Source organism: Pseudopipra pipra, chromosome W (assembly GCF_036250125.1).
Source record: "Pseudopipra pipra isolate bDixPip1 chromosome W, bDixPip1.hap1, whole genome shotgun sequence".
NCBI lineage: Eukaryota > Metazoa > Chordata > Aves > Passeriformes > Pipridae > Pseudopipra > Pseudopipra pipra.
Window position 1 is genome coordinate 3,118,762 of NC_087580.1, and position 17,916 is coordinate 3,136,677.

The window sequence follows — 17,916 nt, forward strand, 5'->3', positions numbered from 1 at the left end:
TCATACCTTATAACTATGTGAGTTTATACTTGTTATCTGTGTGTTTATAGTTTCACACAGTCTGTAAGAATAAACATCACAAAGCTTGCAACTTCCATAGTAATGTCAAGCAAGGCCTACAGAAATGCAGGAGAAATTGCTCACACAGTCTTGCTCTCCCAACAGATGTTTTCTTTTACTCACTAAAAATACATGGGAATAATTTATATTCACCTCTTTTCCCACCACCCTAATTTTCTATACACTGCTACTCTTTTTCCCTCTCCAAATACATATAGTCTTTAACTTATATGGCAAGAGTAACTATAATACTTGATCAAGTTATACTTTTACACAATATTAGGAATTAAAAAAAACACCTTTCTGCTGTGCAAGGAGACGAGCCATGCATTGAAAAGAGACATCAGAATACACCTACCTGGGGAAGGAAACTACAGAAAGGCAGTAGTAAACTGATTAGTTTACCTGTTTGCTAATGTTTGTACTTCAGCATGTTTTTCTTTGTATGTGGTTTTATATCCCTGAATAAAGGACAGGTAGGATTTGGGAGTCACATGTGTAGAACGTCTGTATCTTTGAAAGTAATCAGAACATTTTTCTGCCACTCCATCCTGGAATGAGCCCATACACTGCACAATTTCCCTCTTTATATCAGCAGTGCAGTCCATATCAAATGAGGACAGGAAATGTTCAGATACTTGAGAGAGAAAGAAAACCTAAATGTAAGTAAGTATTCAGGAAAACAGCTTACAAAAAAGGCCTCTGGCCTTTTGGTCTTAGTAGCCCTCCAAAAGAGTCTTTTGGAGGCCCCAAACTGTCCTGTCCCAGAACTTGTAGGGGTTCCCCACTGCTCTGATCCTTTCAGGAGAAAAGGGCAGGAACTCTCCACAGCTCTCTTTGCAGGGCATGAAGGACACTGGCAGGGAGCGGTCCCGGAGCAGATTCCCTCTGTGGGGCAGGGATCTCCGCAGCTGGTCTGGGGACACCACAGACTATGATGACGCTTCAGAGAGAAGAACTGGTCCTCCAAGTCATGACCGTGGTCCTAGGGATAGCACAGCTGCAAGGCCTTCCAAGAGGATCTGCCGGTGGGCTCCCGCTCCCAGGGCTGCTCAGGAGCAAACCTTGCTGAGGCAGAGGGAGCCAAGCAGATCCGTGCGGGGAACTTACAACCTTGGCAGCCGGTTTGTGCAGTACACAGACTATGACCGCTCACTGCGGAAGAGAAAGAGGGAGAGAACAAGTCCTCCACGTTGTGACCAAGTCTTAGTGAATACTGCAGTTCCAGGGCCCTCCAAAGCCAGCTCCAAGCAGGCTCTCATGCTCCGGGCTGCTCGGGAGCAAACCCGACAGAGGCAGAGAGAGCAGAGAAGATCAACATGGCGGGGCTGTGATTGCCACAGCCAGTTTGGGCAGCACACAGACTACCGCCCTTCAGAGAAGAAGAGGAGGGTTTCCACGCCCCAGAGATTCACGTCAGACAAGCATTCAGGGCACTCTGGCAATGATGGCGTTGGATTATGGCCCTGGCTCAAGCAGAACGGAAGACTAGCACTGCGTTTATTAGCCAAGGCATCCTTGTTTTCGACACGCCTTCTCAGACCTGAGTGAATGATTTATCTAAGTAGATGATAGTTACAATAATATAGAAATATCATTAGAAATATAGAAATATATATAGAAATATAGAATAAATATATAGAAATATATATAGAAATATAGAATATATATAGAAATATATATAGAAATATAGAACTATATACAGAAATATAATATAGAAATATAGAAATATATATAGAAATATAGAATATATATATAGAAATATATATAGAAATATAGAAATATATATAGAAATATAATATAGAAGTAATATTTTATAATACATTATTACATGTTATATATCTTCAGTAATAGATAGTAATAGTATAATAAACATTATTAAAATAATAAAATAGTAAATACTAAAATACTTTAAGCAGAGTTATTTATTCCACGTTGTAGATAATTTTAGCTACAAACATAGTGCAGTATTTGGAAGCAGTGTTGAAGCAATTATATTAAAGCTAAGAAAACAAATATTAAGTAGAGATTGTGCAGCACACAGACTACCGCCCTTCAGAGAAGAAGAGGAGGGTTTCCACGCCCCAGAGATTCACGTCAGACAAGCATTCAGGGCACTCTGGCAATGATGGCGTTGGATTATGGCCCTGGCTCAAGCAGAACGGAAGACTAGCACTGCGTTTATTAGCCAAGGCATCCTTGTTTTCGACACGCCTTCTCAGACATGAGTGAATGATTTAGCTAAGAAGATGAGAGTTATAATAATATAGAAATATTATTAGAAATATAGACATATATATGGAAATATAGAATATATATAGAGAGAAGTATATATAGAAATATAGAAATATATATAGAAATATAATATAGAAATATAGAGAGAAGTAATACTTTATAATACATTATTACCTGTTATATATATTCAGCAATAGATAGTAATGTTATAAGAAATATTATTAAAATAATAAAATAAGAAATACTAAAATACTGTAATCAGAATTATTTATTCCACGTTGTAGACAATTATAGCTACAAACATCTCAGCCTCGGCCATATCAATCAACAGAACTGGTCTACTCTGGCCTCAAATCGGGAGGCCTGGAGACACACCATCTCTAACGCTGCTGTTTCCTTTGAGAACGCACGCAGAATCACTCTCGAGGAGAAAAGACAAGGCAGAAAGAATCATGTCTTGCAGAATATACCACCTAGGGAGTCTTTCTGCTGTGCCTTTTGCAATCGGATATGTCTCTCTCGCATTGGCCTCCTAAGCCACCAGCGTGCTTGTAACAAATGTGGATAGAGCCTTCTGAAATCTTCATTCGAGAAGCCCAGCCACGATGATGTGTTTAAGACGGGTGTTCCATAATTTAGTGTTCTCACTGAAACCATGCAAATCGTGCGCCACTCGCTCACTTCCCACTCCTCCTTTCCTTCCCACTCCCCCTCCATCCTGAGGCAGGCTGGACGGGACAATTGGAGGCACAAAAGGTAAAGATCGCAGGCTGAGATAAGAACAACTTACTGGAAACGGCAATGAAATAAGAAAACAGTACAGCAACAGAACAGTAACAGAAACAATCCTAATAACAGAGTGTACAAGGGAGGCAAATGACTCACACGTGATTGCTCACCAGTTGGTGCCCAACTTTGCCACCACGCACACAACCTGGAAGAGACCCCTTCCCCCATCCTTGACAGAATGAGGAATAACCTCTATGTCCTGGCTGTGCCCCCTCCTGGATACTGCCCAAATTAACACTGTCCTGACCAGAAGCAGGACAATCACCTTCCGGATGTGCAGCACAGCTTTCGGGTCTGCACCGGAGGCACTGGATCCCTCCATGCCAGGGAGGGGAGACATCAGAGATGAGCAGACTTTGGAAATCCCTCACCTCTCACTCCGGCCCATTTTTTCTCATTTTATGGGATGGAAGAATACATACCCAACTCCTCCCAGTGTCCTTCTCACTGGAAATCCCCTGAGCTTTGATTCCTTTGCTGACATGCTGCTTCCTCTGGGAAAAGCAGCCAGAAAACCCAAGGCCATTGCTTTGAGGGAAGGTCTTTCTTAGAACACTTTTCCTGAAGTGCACCCAGGAAGGCTGGGCTGCAGCAGCACATGGCCCCCATGGCTTTGCTACATCTCCTCCAGAACACCTGGAAGCCCTTCTCTCACCATCCAGCCGCTCCCCTGCCCTGTCTTCCCCACCCCACAGGCATGCTGCCGAGGAGTTAACAAACTTCACAGTTCAATCCTGATAGCCCACTGCTGACTGGGATGGGGTGAGACCAGGGGCACTTTTGGCCCCCATCAGCACCAGCTCTTGGGACAGCCAGGCTCTCTCCTGACATGTGGGCTCATCTCTGCAGCTTTGCTGTCCTCCACAGGGCGTTGGCTGAAAAAAATCATCTTCTAGAAAAGATATATGACACCAGCCCAGGGGTCAGCAGCACCACATGAGAGCTTGGCAAGATGCCCTGAGGACAGCCAGGCCAGGCAGAGAGAGGTGGAAGGACCACAGGGGCTCTCTGAAGCAGCCACATTGTACAACAGAGACAATGGGGCTAAATAAACACTGGGCTGAAAGATGACAGTGCTCTTACAAGGGAAATTCACAGCTGCTGTACAGGCCTGGGACTCTTGCTGGAAAGCTTCAGTCTCTGGGCTCCCGGTGCCCAAAGGCATTGCAGATAACTCCTTCTCAAGCAATGGCAGGGAGCAGGGTGGAGAAGTCAAGGATGAGGCAGATCAGAAAGACTGGGGCAGCACAAAGCAAGGGAGAGAGACAGCATCTGAAAGGCACTCCTTGCTGACCTAGGAGCTGGTGCCGTGGGCTCTACAACTGCTGCCTGCAGTCAGCTTGGAAGCTCTGGCAGATTTAACAGGAGGTTTGTCTGCAAACAAGATGGAGAGACGTTACGATGATGGATGCGGGTATATTCCTGACCTAGGCTCTCCAGAGGGAGATTCGCTGTCTCCTCATGGGCCATAGAGGCTTTTAATATGGGATGAACTTCACTTGGTCTCCCCAAGCTCATGTCCAACCTGTTCCATGGCCTCTGACTGCGATCTGCTGTCCACCTAGCTTCATCCCCCCTCACAACCCTGGGGACTCCTTGGAGATGAAGGGCTGCTGTGCCAGCACCTACTGCTCCAGGAAGGGAGTGCAAGGGGAAGATGCTACACTCGCAGGGGCAAAGAAGGTTCATTTTGCCATGGGATCCCAGGAGGTCACCATGCACATCGTCAATGGGGTCTGAAAAAAGAAAACTTACAGATGTTGAGGCAGCTGAGCTCATCAAGCACATGTAGAAAAGCTCCTGATTTCAGTATGGCTGGCTCTTTTGAAATGCCCCAGGAAGGAAGATTTGGTCTCAGGCATCATCAGCCCCATTGGCCAGTCTAGACAGAACTGCCTGGACTTGAATCAGAAGTTGGTGGATAAGAGATTTAGCTTCATTTAGCTAGAAATGGGATATCTCTCTCCAGTGAGCCAGCTGCTTGCCATTCCGTTAGTCCCTGACCACAAGCAGCACTGAATCTGTGATCTCTCCCCCTCCAGTTTCTCAGAGTCCCTGGGTAACCCTGAAAGCACTGCTTCAGTATCAGCTTCTGCAAGAGGCCTTCCAAAAAGCAGCTAGGGGATTAGGTGAGGGGAAGAACCAGAAAATCGCACACATTCTTCCCTGGATTCGTGAAAGACAATAAGAAAGAAATACAAGACCCCCAAAAGCAAGTCCACTTGATGGGAGCGGCAGGGGAGCATCTCTGGTTCAGTAGTGATACGACGCACTCAACTGCAGCTTGCAGACAAGAATCCTGAAACATTCCAGTAGCCAAGATTGCCACCTGATCCCAAGGTCCCCTGTCCTCTGCCCCATGCATTTCCACGGGACCAAAGCCCCTCTGCACAGCAAAAGGAAAGTATGGGAATGTACACACATGGTAACTTGCTCCTGGCCTTTTCAGCCTATGGAGGAAGACAACTTCCCTCATTAGAAAATGAAGCAGGTCTGAGCTGGACTTTCTCAAAACACTCTAAAGCCAGAGGCAGGTTTCTCCCACAAGTGACAGCAAAGCCCTCCTCCTGCCCATGTTGTTTGGGAAATGGCACAAGGACCAGGAGAATCACAGAGAGATTCACACCTTCAGAGACACCAGTGAGTGCAGCCCCTCCTGACATCATCTGGGCAGAAGCCTCCAGCCCTTGGGATGACTTTGCCTCCTAACAGAGGTGCCAGAGCATCTGATCTGGATTTACCAGGCCTGCCTTAGTACCATGCCACAATAATTGTCGCAGCATCCCAGCCTTTCCTTGCTCGAGCCAGTCTGTTTATAGGTTGTTTGGATCTCCACCTCCCCATTGCAGGGGGATTGAACACCACTGATCACATCCACTTCTACCTCTGACCTGAAGGGAGAGGAAGATTTCCCCGTTTGCTGTTGTGGCAAGTGGCGCCTCTCTGCAAGAGATTTCATCTCCTGCTCGGGGCCCCTCTGCACTGGCCAGGCTCACTCCATGCTGCTGGACCTCTCCCAGCCCCTCTAAGCAGGGCTCCGGTCAAGCCTTCGTAACAACTCCCCATTCCTCAGAATAGCTTGGCACTCCTGTAGCACTTTGGGTGGGGAATGCCAAACTCACACCAACGAATGGCTCTGTCCAATCACCTGAGGAGTAGCAGGTACCACCCAGTGCGGAGGTCAGCGCTTGAATAAAGACCTCCCCAACTTTTCTGGGTGCAGCTGGTAAGGCGATTTTGTTATAAAAGTAGCGGGGCAACTGAACGGCTTAAAGGGAGGAACAAAAGGGCACAAAAAGCACTGCGCAAAATGGCTCCAGCCTTAAATAACGTGGGTAAGGAAGGCACTGGAACAGAAGATGGGGTTTAGGCGGAGCATGCAAATTACAACCAATCATAGGAGATAGGGGCTGAACATAACCCTATACGGTACTGCGTCAAGTATCAACCAATGAAAGGACAGAACATACGCACAGTACAATACAATACAACAACTTATATGCAAAATCTACAATTTCCTTATTAATTACACATTTTTAGACTGCCACAACCCAGCCTGCCCCATGCAGAGCCCTGGGGGTGGCTCCTGCTACACCCAATGCCAGAAGAACACCACAGGAGACCCTGGGGAGGGAAGAAGGGAAGGAAAGAAGGAAATCTCAGTGCTATGGATCTGGAGCAGCTGGGGGAACTGCAGTGCCTCCCAAGACGCCCTGTCAGACACGTGAGGAACTGCAGAGTCGAGAGCTCTCCCCACGCACCCCTACGGCCCGCTCCGAAATAAATACCGTTGACTGCCCATGGAAGGTCCCCTTCAGAGTAGCGACACGATCCCCGTAGCCCCTTGCTCTGGATTCCCCCGCCCATTCCTGGCCTCACCCCTTTGTGCCCAGAGCCCACTAGCTTTGAGCTACAGGGAGCAGAGGGGCTCTGTTGCCACCCTGTCAGGCGGCGTCAGCTGTAGAACAGCTCCAGTGGCCAAGTGCAGGGCTGAGCTCTCCATGGGACTGTGTCTGGCTTCAGGCAGTTTTCTGACAGGGAATGGGACTATTCTAACCCAAAGGGAGCAATCAGGATCCAACATCTGCTTTGTTTAAGGCTATCAGGAGCCTTCTTGGTCGCTTATCCTTTGATTTTTGTCCAAATCTTGAAGTGGTTTTGATGAGGTACAAAAAGGAGGTGCAGAAAGCATGCCTTCCTCCCCCATAGACACGGTTTCCCCTCCGATCAGGGGGATCAGACCAAACCTCTGGTGGGAGCTGTTTTATTAAGCTTGTCAGACCTTGAACATCAGGGGAGCTGTGTACAGCTCGTGGCAGCAGGTGCTGGGGCCTTGGCCAGTGTCACCTGGAAGGGGAAAGGAGGAAAGGGGACCAGCACGCAACCCTGCTGCCCTGCATATCCCCTGAGCCAAGGGACACTTATGGACAGTTGTTCTGCACCTCCCCCTGTCCCCTTTTGGTCAGGGCTATCACCTGACACTGCGGTGACAGACGGGTTCATCAGGATATCCTTGGCAGAATGATGACGGCACTGAGTCATAGTTACAATTAAAGCTTCATTTTTTTTAACATCATGGTATGATCACTATAGCCCAGAATACCATGATTTGAGTAGCACAAGATTTCTATAAGCAGCACCAGCATAGCAAGATTTTGTAAGCCCTTTAGCACCGAACTGTACAGCACAGCTCAGCTTAGGATGCCTGATCACCTGGACCTGATCACTCTGCAGGCCAGGGCACATCCTAATCCTTGGTTTGTCATGTCAATATAACAATCTTAATCTAGACTTGAAACCCGTTAACAGAACAGGAGTGGCCCTTTCAGGGGAGAAGAGTCTGTTTGGTATTAAGATGGGGCTCTGTGTGCTGCTGTGCTGCCCTGTGCTGCTGTGAGGCCATCCCAGCCTGGCAGGCAGGTGCCTGTGACCTGCAAGGCCTGTGAGGAGCAAAGGAGTCGGCCTGGGGCCTGGAAATGAGAAGGCTGATAGGGAGGGGGAGAAGGGGTCTTCCTGGTGCACTGGACCTTCAGGGACTGACGATGAGGGCAAAGGGGACTCATGTAGGACCAGCTTGGTCACAGAGCACAGCTGTTTATGTCCTAAAATGCCCCCATATGAGCAGGAGGCAGGAGCAGAGGCACTGTTCACGAGTGCCATTGTTGATTGTCTTCATCAGAGAGCTCCTGAAGTGCTGCTGGGGGGACGGTAATACAGGACCTGGACATCAGGTTAGGGCAGGGGCATAAAAAGGTCACCTGAGAGGTGTAATGCAGGAGTAAATGCAGATCCTTTGTCTGGGTAAGGGATACAAGGAGCCTCCCCAAGGATGACAGGGATAAAACCAGCTGCTGCAAGACGTGATGAAAAAAGCCATCCAAGCAAAGTCATGCCCGAGCTGGATGCCCCAAGTCTAAAAGAAGAAACACCTCGGAGTGGAGCAGGAGCCATATGAACTGTGCTGAGCTGGGCAGGAGTGAAACCACCTGTCCTGAGAAGAACTGAGTAAAACTTGATGCCCCATTCCAGGCAGGGGCCAAAGCAGCCAGGTCAAGTGTTGTTAAATAACAACCAGCTGCATCCTTGGCGCATGAGAAACACTATCTGCCTGCTGAGCAGAGGTTCCACCAGGTGTCCAGAGGACTGCCTGTTGCTAAACACCTCTGAAACTGTCGGGATAAATAGGACCCTCTAACAAATTGGCTTTTTACTGTTAGAAAGCAAGGGATTACTTTTATTTGCAGCCCTGCGTGTGCATGTGGCTGACAAAAATCCTGCCTCCGTACTGACAGCAAGACATCGCTTTTCACCTATTTATACAGATTTGGCAAACAAAGAAATTAATGTTCATTGCTTCCAAATTACATCACTCACTCCCTTTCATTAATTAGTATTCTATGTGGGATTGGTTATTAATTTCTCACTTTCTACTGTAATAACTTCATATCTTTAATCTTTTTTGTATATTTTCCCTCCCCGAGGGATTTTCTGACACAAATGCTGAGCCTTTGTTAGTCTTCTTCTTTAGCTGCTGGTTTCTGCAGAAGGTCCTTGTAGTCCATAAATCTTGTGTTCCAGATCTCCTCCTTCAACAGGACATCTTTCTCTGACAGGCTTTCTCCACTGAAGCATAACAGGGTTAACTTCAACAAAACTTACAGTTTTAGTACTTTTCCCAGGCTGTGTTCTCCCAAAGGAGCTTATGACAGTTTTTACTCCATGCTGGCTAAAGTTGATTTAAGGCTGAACACACCGCCTATGATGTGTGTTAAAAACAACTAATCAAAAAGTTAATTAGGAACACTAAAAAAATTAGAAAAGTTTTATGATTTCCAACAAACCCAAAACAACATAGGCCAAGTGCAGCAGGGACAAAACTGTCTCTATCCATTGATGCCAGGAAAAGGCAACAGTAGTAAAACTCAACAGCCACAGGTGCTATTAAGCCGGTATTTGTTTATTTCGGCGCCGGACGTGCAGGGGATAGCTCCGCCTAACACGCGCGTGCCCTCACCATCCAGAGTGGGAGTCTGGCTAAAGCTGCGGCTGATCAAAACCTAACCAACCCTAGCGGCAGGAGTAAATGGGAAGCTGCTAAAAAGCCATCCAGGAACGTTTTCAGAGCTTGAGGACAAGACAGCAGCTGGGCGGGGGCCAGCAGCCAGCCAAGGTCCTCCCAGCGCAGCCTCTGAAGGGTTCCTTTGGCAGTCCCAGTTCAGGGTCAGCCCATGGTTGTACCCTGGGGGCAGATGAAATTAATTGGAAATGAACCCATAAGAGTCCAGGTGCTTTGCTAAGAGTCTCCCTGATAGGAGTGGCAGTGAAACCCTCAGCGTCTTGGGGGCCAGAAAAGCTGTGACCTGGCTCAGTTACAGCCCTGAGCAGGCTTTTACTCCTCAGGCCGTGTGGCTCAGGGAAGGTGTGGGAGCTCTGTCAGAGGATGACGAGCCCTTTGCCACCAGCACGGGGGGAGGTCCAGTGGCTTCCACCTGGTGGACGTGCCATGTGGGTTCCTGTGCCCAAGAACCATGTGGTTCCATGTGGTTCCGTGGGGTTCCATGTGACCCCATGTCACAAAGGGGTAGAGATGTGGCACCCATCCGGTATCCTGAGGAGCGCGCCAACGAAAATCAGTTGGACAGAGTTGGCCTTCGGGATAACTCAGCTCCTTCCTTTGCTACTTGTGTGCCTGCCTTTTTTGGATGGTTTATTGTTGACTGACCATTTCTCCTCAACTTTCCTCCTCTTTCAAAGGTAATGCTTTGACTTTTGGCCCAGATCATAGAGCAGGGTATATGGGATAAAAGTATAGGCTGATTTATACCTTCCTAGCTGTAGGCTGAGCTGTTACAACTTTTAGAGGCTGGCCAGGTATGACCTAGGCTAGAATTCCAGTTTGCTGATTCTTGGTTTTTTTTCCATAGCCTAGGATAGGTAAGCAGGGAGGTGACTGTAGTCTGAGGGGATGGGCTCAGCCCACCTTGATTGCTGTGGGAGGGAGGGAGGCAGAAAAAGGAGAGCAGCAAAGGCAGCAGTTAAAGTAGTGGCTGAAAGACGGTCACTCCTAGGAGGTGGGAAAGCCAGAGGGCTCTGTTGCTGAAGCAGTGTCAGGAGAGCAGCAGGGCCTCTTCAGAGAAGGTAACGTCCATGGGAGCATTTCAAAAGGGCCTTTGAACCCGCTGTGAGTTGGTGCCCCGCGCCTGATCATAAGGGCGTGAGCTGCAGCTCAGCAGCAGTTACGAGCACCACTGAAAGACTTGGTGGGGGATGCTGTTCTGCGTTTATTTAGAGTTTTGATACTTTCGGTGAGCTACAGTAATTTCTTTGCAACTAGGTGACGGGATTGGTGCTCTTCTCTTTCTGGAGACAAAGACATCCTTGGTCATCTAAAGCATTGCACTCTCTTCCTGAGAGAGGCAATGGCCACAGCAGGGAACGACTCCTGTGAGTAATAGCTTCACCAGCAGGTTTGGACTTTGTGAACTGCCACAGACAACTGACATGGCTGGGGGTCAAATCCCAGAATGATGTGCTCCCAACCTAGAGTGATCTCTGGGATGTTTCCTGAGAGCAGTCAAACTGACCCCCGTGTTTACAATTAGACCCAGGAAAACACCTTTTGTCGCTCCTCTGACACTAGGTACAAGACTTTGAAAGCTGCCATTGCTCGTAGAGAGGTCTGCCATCCTTTGGGTTACCTTCTGTGCTCAGTATTTCCTTGTTTTCAACAAGTTACAATCAGGAAAAGGGATGGCTTCACTGATAACCCAGTCTAGAACTCTACTGAGAAAGGAAGGTAGCCTGCGGCCCAGAAACCAGATTGTGGGTTTGTTGGACTCTCAGCAACGTAAACAGGGGAATGGATTTTTCCAAAACAGTAAATTTAAATGGCACTGTTTAAGCTTCCCCTGATGTTGTTGGGTTGGCAGTTGAAGCAGATGGTCCTGAGTGCTCCTGTAGAGACCTCACTGTTTAAATATGCCTTTGTGCCTCATTTCATCTCTTTTCAAATGGAATTTCCCTGCAGTCATTGCCGAGGGAATGACTCCGCCACAAAGGATCCTCTTTCCCCCAGAGAAGATTTGCATGGTCTGGCAGCAAAGACAGAGTGCTGGAGCAGGACTCCTCAATGTGGGCAACACATGCTTCCTTAATGCTGTCCTGCAATGCCTGACATACACCCCGCCACTGGCCAACTATCTGCTCTCCCGGGAGCACAGCCAGGCCTGTGAGTACTCTTAGGGACATCTCCCTGTGAATCTGTTCATCAAATCCCAAGGATTCCCAGAACCTGAAATTTGATTTAGGAGAAAAGCAGCCCTTTGTCAGCCCCAGAACTTGTGTTCTTTGTACACTCAGGAGCCACCTGTCCTATCCAACTGTCTTATTCTTCATGAAGGCACATCTTTCTAGCTCTGGGTCTCTATTCCTGCAAGTTAAAACCTCAGTTTAGCATTCCTCTGAAGAACATTTTCTATGCACTAAAACGTCCCGTGCTTGTTGAAACACTGGGAGGAGTGGCATATTGCACTGGAGTGGGAGTGGAAGAAGAGGAGTATTCCACCACTAGGGATATTTTGCTAACCAGAGGACCTTCTCTCCCTCCCTCCTCAGGTCGCCAACAAGGCTTCTGCATGATGTGCATCATGGAAGCGCATGTTAACAAGGTCCTGCGTTCAGTCAGTGCCATCCTGCCTTTGGCTGTTCTCAGGGCTTTCAGATGTATGTGATTTCAGGTTCTTTGACAGGTTTTCTTCCCTTCCTGTAGGAGACAACTACTAACTTCCTGTTTCTTAGTCATAGGAGAACATTTTCAGCTTGGCAGGGAGGAAGATGCCCATGACTTCTTATGCTGTACTGTCAATGCCATGCAGAGAGCTTGTCTGAGTGCAAGCAACGAGTAAGCACAAGCAAGTTACCTTTACAAAGTTCTGAGCCCTTTGGACTCCTTGATGTGGCCTCATCAAGGAAAACCTACAGCCGGGGCTTGGAGGAAGTAATGCTCTGTCTTACGACTTGTTTCCAGCTTGGACATATCATCTCAATCTACTACCATTGTCCATCAAATATTTGGAGGCTTTCTGAGATCCAGAGGTATGTTTCTACAACAGCTGCTCTCCTTGGCACTGCCTGTGCCCTTCTGTCTGCCTGTGCCCAACAGCTGGCCCTGGGACTAGCAGGACAGGTACAATGAGCACAAAGCAGTACCATCGTTCAGCTCACCATTGCTCGGCATTTTGATTTTTCCTTCCAGTCATCTGCTTCAGCTGCAAAGCCATTTCTGATTCCTATGAGGCCTTCCTGGATGTCCCCTTGGATATCAAAGTAAGAGGTTTTGCAGTTGTGCTTCAAGACATGGCAAGGCTTTTCAGAGTCCACACATTTGTCCTGAAAGCATATACTGTGAACACAAGAGGTCTTGGTCGTGGATGGGAAGGGGAACGGATGTTGTCCTCCTGCAGAGGCCATGGCACTGGTCTCTCTGTAGGTGCTGGCTTGAAGCTGGACAAGCACCCATTCTGCGCTCTGCACCCTTGACATAGCCTCATCCTTCTTTCCTTTGCCCTCCTTCAACACCTGTCTGGCTTCCAGGCTGATGGGTTGGATTGTTTTCACTACTGATGACCCTACATAACATCAGTAGCTCAATGGCAGGTGATAGAGAGAGGGAGCTCTTGATTGCCCCTGAGAACCTCTGGGACAGGGGAAATGTTCAGCACCACACTCTCTTTCTGGCTCCTTCTGGATACAGCTTGCAGATTCATGGCGGGTCTCCTCAGCATCAGCTACAGGGGTTTTCTTGTCAGCTCCTGGAAAATGTTTGGGCCAGGGCATTTGCTGTAGCTCAGTGCACCGATTTCTCAATTCTCCAGGCAGCCTCATCCCTCACTGCAGCTCTGGAGGACTTTGTAACACCGGAGCACCTGGATGGGGAAAACTGCTTTAAATGTAGCAAGTAAGATGATTACTAACAACATATTAACACGAGACTCTGTGTGAGGGGGCTACAAGTCACTGAGCAGAAGTCATCTTCTCGTGGAAGTTTACTGCACACTGATGAGACACAGTTTTGTTTGTCTGGTGTTTTTGGGGAGGGGGGTTGGGGTTTTTTCTTTGTTTGTTTGTTTGTTTGTTTGTTTGAAATATGGCACCGAATTGCCTTAAAATAGCATAAGGATGCACGAGACAAGAAAGGTTGTCTGACTGCCTTGGTGGAAGATAGGGTGCATTTCAGCGCTGTGCTCTGTGCTTGGTTTCAAGGTGTGAGAAGAATGTTGCCGCCACTAAGAGGTTCACTGTCCACTGTGCACCCAAGGTTCTCACTGTGTGTCTGAAGAGGTTTGACTGCTTCACTGGTGGCAAGATCAGCAAGGTGTGTACACTATTGGTGTGCAGCTTTCTCTTCAAGAAGCAGATTTCCTAAAGCAGTATGCTTGTCACAAGCTGCTTGTGTTGGGTTTTTTGGGGTCCCTTCTGGGGAGTGGAAAGTTCCTGTGGGAAGACAGGCAAGCACTGTGCTCTGATAGGGCTGCTTTGACTGAGAAGGGTTTCCTGCCACCCAAACGATGTTATGTTGCTTTATGGAAAACCAAGTGCTCATGAGCCCCAGAGATGTATTGATACCCCTGGACTGGCCCCTGCACTTGGTAGGCTATTTCATGTCACAGACCAGGGTCATGTCTGAGCCCTCTTGGTCTCTCCATAGGTTGTAGGGTATCCGGAGTACTTGGATCTTCGCCCATACATGTCTCAGGCAGATGGAGAAGCACTCCTCTACTCCTTATATGCTGTCCTGGTGCACAGTGGTGTCAGCTGTCATGGAGGACACTATTTCTGCTACACAAAGGTAACAGAGCAACTTCCTTCCCAATGGGGAAAAATGTGTGCTGGGGAAGATAAACTTTCCTGTCAGTGTTACTGACAGCCAAAGTTTTGGGGCAGAAGGCCTCCTTAGTGGCTGGACTGCATTTGTTTTGACATGCTCTCGGTTTGGCAGTTTCCTACCTGTGTTTTTGGAGAGAAACCATGGAGAGATCCTTGCCTTTTTTTTACAGGCCAGCAATGGATTGTGGTACCGGATGGACGATGAATCTGTGCAGCTGTGTTCCATTGACACAGTTCTCAGGCAGCAAGCCTACCTGCTGTTCTATGCCAGGTAATAACCAGGATTCAAATATGTTCAGAATACATTTCCTTTGCCTCATTTGCAGTTGTACTTCTCACCTTCCGGAGTGTTTTTCTCATCAAATGAAATTACTACCTGCATCATTCAGTGCTGTCAAATCTGAACTACTCCGTGTCTGTCCTTTACTGGGCTTCAGGCTGCGGCCCGGATGGAATCTGCTACTTGCCTGGTCTCTGATGTTGACTCTTGTAGATAAGAGGACTTAAAGAGGACCTCCAGGAAAGATGGGGAGGCACCATTTGTCAGGGAATGTAGTGACAGGATGAAGGCTATCAGTTTTCAGCTAACAGAGGGCAGGTTTACCTTAGATATTGGGAAGGAATTCTTTGCTGTAAGGGTGCTGAGACACTGGCACAGGTTGCCACAGCATCTGTGGGGGCCCCATCCCTGGAAGTGTTCAAGGCCAGGTTGGACAGGGCTTGGAGAAACCTTGGAATAGTGGAGGGTGTTCCTGCCCACCACAGCGGGGTGGAACAAGATAAAGTTAAAGGTCCCTTGCAACCCAAACAAGTCTGTGAATTTAGGAAATGGAGGCTGTGGGAGGTATAGAGATGAGGTTTTTGTTGGGACAGAGGCAAACTTGGTGGGAAGACCCTAGCTGAGTTTCCCATTAGTGTCCTTGGTTAAGTCTTCTCTCTGTCATAGAAGCCTCTCTGAGAAAATGACTGAACCCCAGAGGAGGTTGCAACAACAGCTCTAAACTGAGATCACTCTTTTGTTTTTCTCCAGATGCTCCGATCTGAGAATTGGAGAAAGGCCTTCTTCCTCACTGGCACCATCACATGCCCCTTCCTTCCTCAGTCAGTGTGTGGCCAGCAGCAAGCAGGCGGGCTCTGTTGGACCACAGGCTCTGACTGGTAGGACTAAGGTAACGTTGGGGTCATGGGTCAGGGCATCAGAGGAAGAGTGGATTTCTTTCTGGGATCTCAGCATTTCTCTTTTGCCCCTCACACACCGCACCTTTCTTCACAGCCACAACGCTGTTCCCTCTCAAAGCATCCCACCTGGATCCATCCCTTTTGTGCGCCTCTGGCCTTTTGGTCTTAGTAGCCCTCCAAAAGAGCCTTTTGGAGGCCCCAAACTGTCCTGTCCCAGAACTTGTAGGGGTTCCCCACTGCTCTGATCCTTTCAGGAGAAAAGGGCAGGAACTCTCCACAGCTCTCTTTGCAGGGCATGAAGGACACTGGCAGGGAGCGGTCCCGGAGCAGATTCCCTCTGTGGGGCAGGGATCTCCGCAGCTGGTCTGGGGACACCACAGACTATGAGGACGCTTCAGAGAGAAGAACTGGTCCTCCAAGTCGTGACCGTGGTCCTAGGGATAGCACAGCTGCAAGGCCTTCCAAGAGGATCTGCCGGTGGGCTCCCGCTCCCAGGGCTGCTCAGGAGCAAACCTTGCTGAGGCAGAGGGAGCCAAGCAGATCTGTGCGGGGAACTTACAACCTTGGCAGCCGGTTTGTGCAGTACACAGACTGTGACCGCTCACTGCGGAAGAGAAAGAGGGAGAGAACAAGTCCTCCACGTTGTGACCAAGTCTTAGTGAATACTGCAGTTCCAGGGCCCTCCAAAGCCAGCTCCAAGCAGGCTCTCATGCTCCGGGCTGCTCGGGAGCAAACCCGACAGAGGCAGAGAGAGCAGAGAAGATCAACATGGCGGGGCTGTGATTGCCACAGCCAGTTTGGGCAGCACACAGACTACCGCCCTTCAGAGAAGAAGAGGAGGGTTTCCACGCCCCAGAGATTCACGTCAGACAAGCATTCAGGGCACTCTGGCAATGATGGCGTTGGATTATGGCCCTGGCTCAAGCAGAACGGAAGACTAGCACTGCGTTTATTAGCCAAGGCATCCTTGTTTTCGATACGCCTTCTCAGACCTGAGTGAATGATTTAGCTAAGTAGATGATAGTTACAATAATATAGAAATATTATTAGAAATATAGAAATATATATAGAAATATAGAATATATATATAGAGAAATATATATAGAAATATAGAATATATATAGAAATATATATAGAAATATAGAAATATATACAGAAATATAATATAGAAATATAGAAATATATATAGAAATATAATATGGAAATATATAGAGAAGTAATACTTTATTATACATTGTTACATGTTATATATATTCAGCAATAGATAGTAATGTTATAATAAATGTTATTAAAATAATAAAATAATAAATACTAAAATACTGTAATCAGAATTATTTATTCCATGTTGTAGATAATTATAGCTGGAAACATAGTGCAGTATTTGGAAGCAGTGTTGAAGCAATTATATTAAAGCTAAGAAAACAAATATTAAGTAGAGATTGATGGTACCCCTGCCAAGGGCCATGGGCAAATCGCTTTCTCTCAGGCTCAAGGAGTAACCTTGATGGCTGTCCCCACTCAAGGGAGGAATCCCCACACACACTCCAAGAGGGAGCTGTTAGAAGTCCCTCCCATTAAAATCTGGGAACAGGGCTTTTCTAGGGTAAAGTGACAGAGTGCCAGTCAAGTGTTGCTCAGGGAAGCTGTGCCAGCTGGAGCTGGATGCTCTGCCTAAGCAGGGATATAGCAGCTCCAGCTGTGTCTTGTTTATGACTTGTCAGTGATGGCTTGAGCAAGGATGGTCTGCTGATCACTGATAGGAGTGAGCAAGGAGGGTCTGCTGTTTTTAGTGTTGAAGAATGCTGAGACCAGCTTGGCCAAACTACCAGACCCACTACTGGAGCCCAAAATGTCAGGCAGGATAAATCAAACTCTCAAATACTATTTTTAGTACTAGGAAGCAGGTAATACTTTATTTCGTGGGGGATCACTCCTCTAAAGATGCGCGTGCAAGTTCAAAACTTTTCACAATTTACACATTTTATCAAACAAAGAAATTAATGTTCATGGGCTATAAATGGCATCATTCAGTTCATTAATTAGTATTCTATCTTAGTTATTGATTTCTTGCTTCTCATGCTATTAGTCCATGTTTTAGGTGCTTTCATTATTTCTCCCAGATAGACAGGGTTTCAGTACAATTGCCAAATTGTCTTTGTTAGTTCCTTCTTTGTCTCAGGGTTCTGCAAAATTTATGTCCTTTTGGTACATAAATTCTGTATTTCTTGTGTCCCATTTCAGCACTATCTCTCTTCCCCAGGTCTGAGA

General features: G+C 47.5%; 2 protein-coding genes across 2 annotated transcripts in view; one reads left to right on the plus strand and one right to left on the minus strand.

Annotated features, from left to right (window-relative positions):
* LOC135404786 (dynein axonemal heavy chain 5-like) overlaps nt 1-7,626 on the minus strand; it is a 40,744-nt gene extending 33,118 nt beyond the window's left edge. The window contains exons 1-3 of the mRNA XM_064639520.1: nt 7,560-7,626; nt 7,367-7,431; nt 466-716 (exon numbers count right to left, since the gene is read on the minus strand). Coding sequence (XP_064495590.1) covers nt 466-716; nt 7,367-7,431; nt 7,560-7,626 — 383 coding nt within the window. The remainder of the gene's footprint in view (nt 1-465; nt 717-7,366; nt 7,432-7,559) is intronic.
* Nucleotides 7,627-10,958: 3,332 nt separating this feature from the next.
* Nucleotides 10,959-14,744, plus strand: LOC135404787 (ubiquitin carboxyl-terminal hydrolase 42-like). The gene is made up of 10 exons (XM_064639521.1): nt 10,959-11,028; nt 11,612-11,812; nt 12,199-12,306; nt 12,382-12,484; nt 12,611-12,678; nt 12,839-12,909; nt 13,458-13,540; nt 13,846-13,957; nt 14,291-14,431; nt 14,640-14,744. The coding sequence occupies exons 1-10, from the start codon at nt 11,004-11,006 to the stop codon at nt 14,742-14,744; spliced, it is 1,017 nt and encodes a 338-aa protein (XP_064495591.1). The 5' UTR covers nt 10,959-11,003.
* The last annotated feature ends 3,172 nt before the right edge of the window (nt 14,745-17,916 follow it).

Excerpts from the sequence above, each read along its gene's own strand:
- LOC135404787 (XM_064639521.1), top strand. The coding sequence starts at position 11,004 with ATGGCCACAGCAGGGAACGACTCCT. Across the intron at positions 13,958-14,290 it reads CTGGTGGCAAGATCAGCAAG|GTTGTAGGGTATCCGGAGTA; the intron begins GTGTGTACACTA and ends GTCTCTCCATAG. Across the intron at positions 14,432-14,639 it reads ACTATTTCTGCTACACAAAG|GCCAGCAATGGATTGTGGTA; the intron begins GTAACAGAGCAA and ends TTTTTTTTACAG.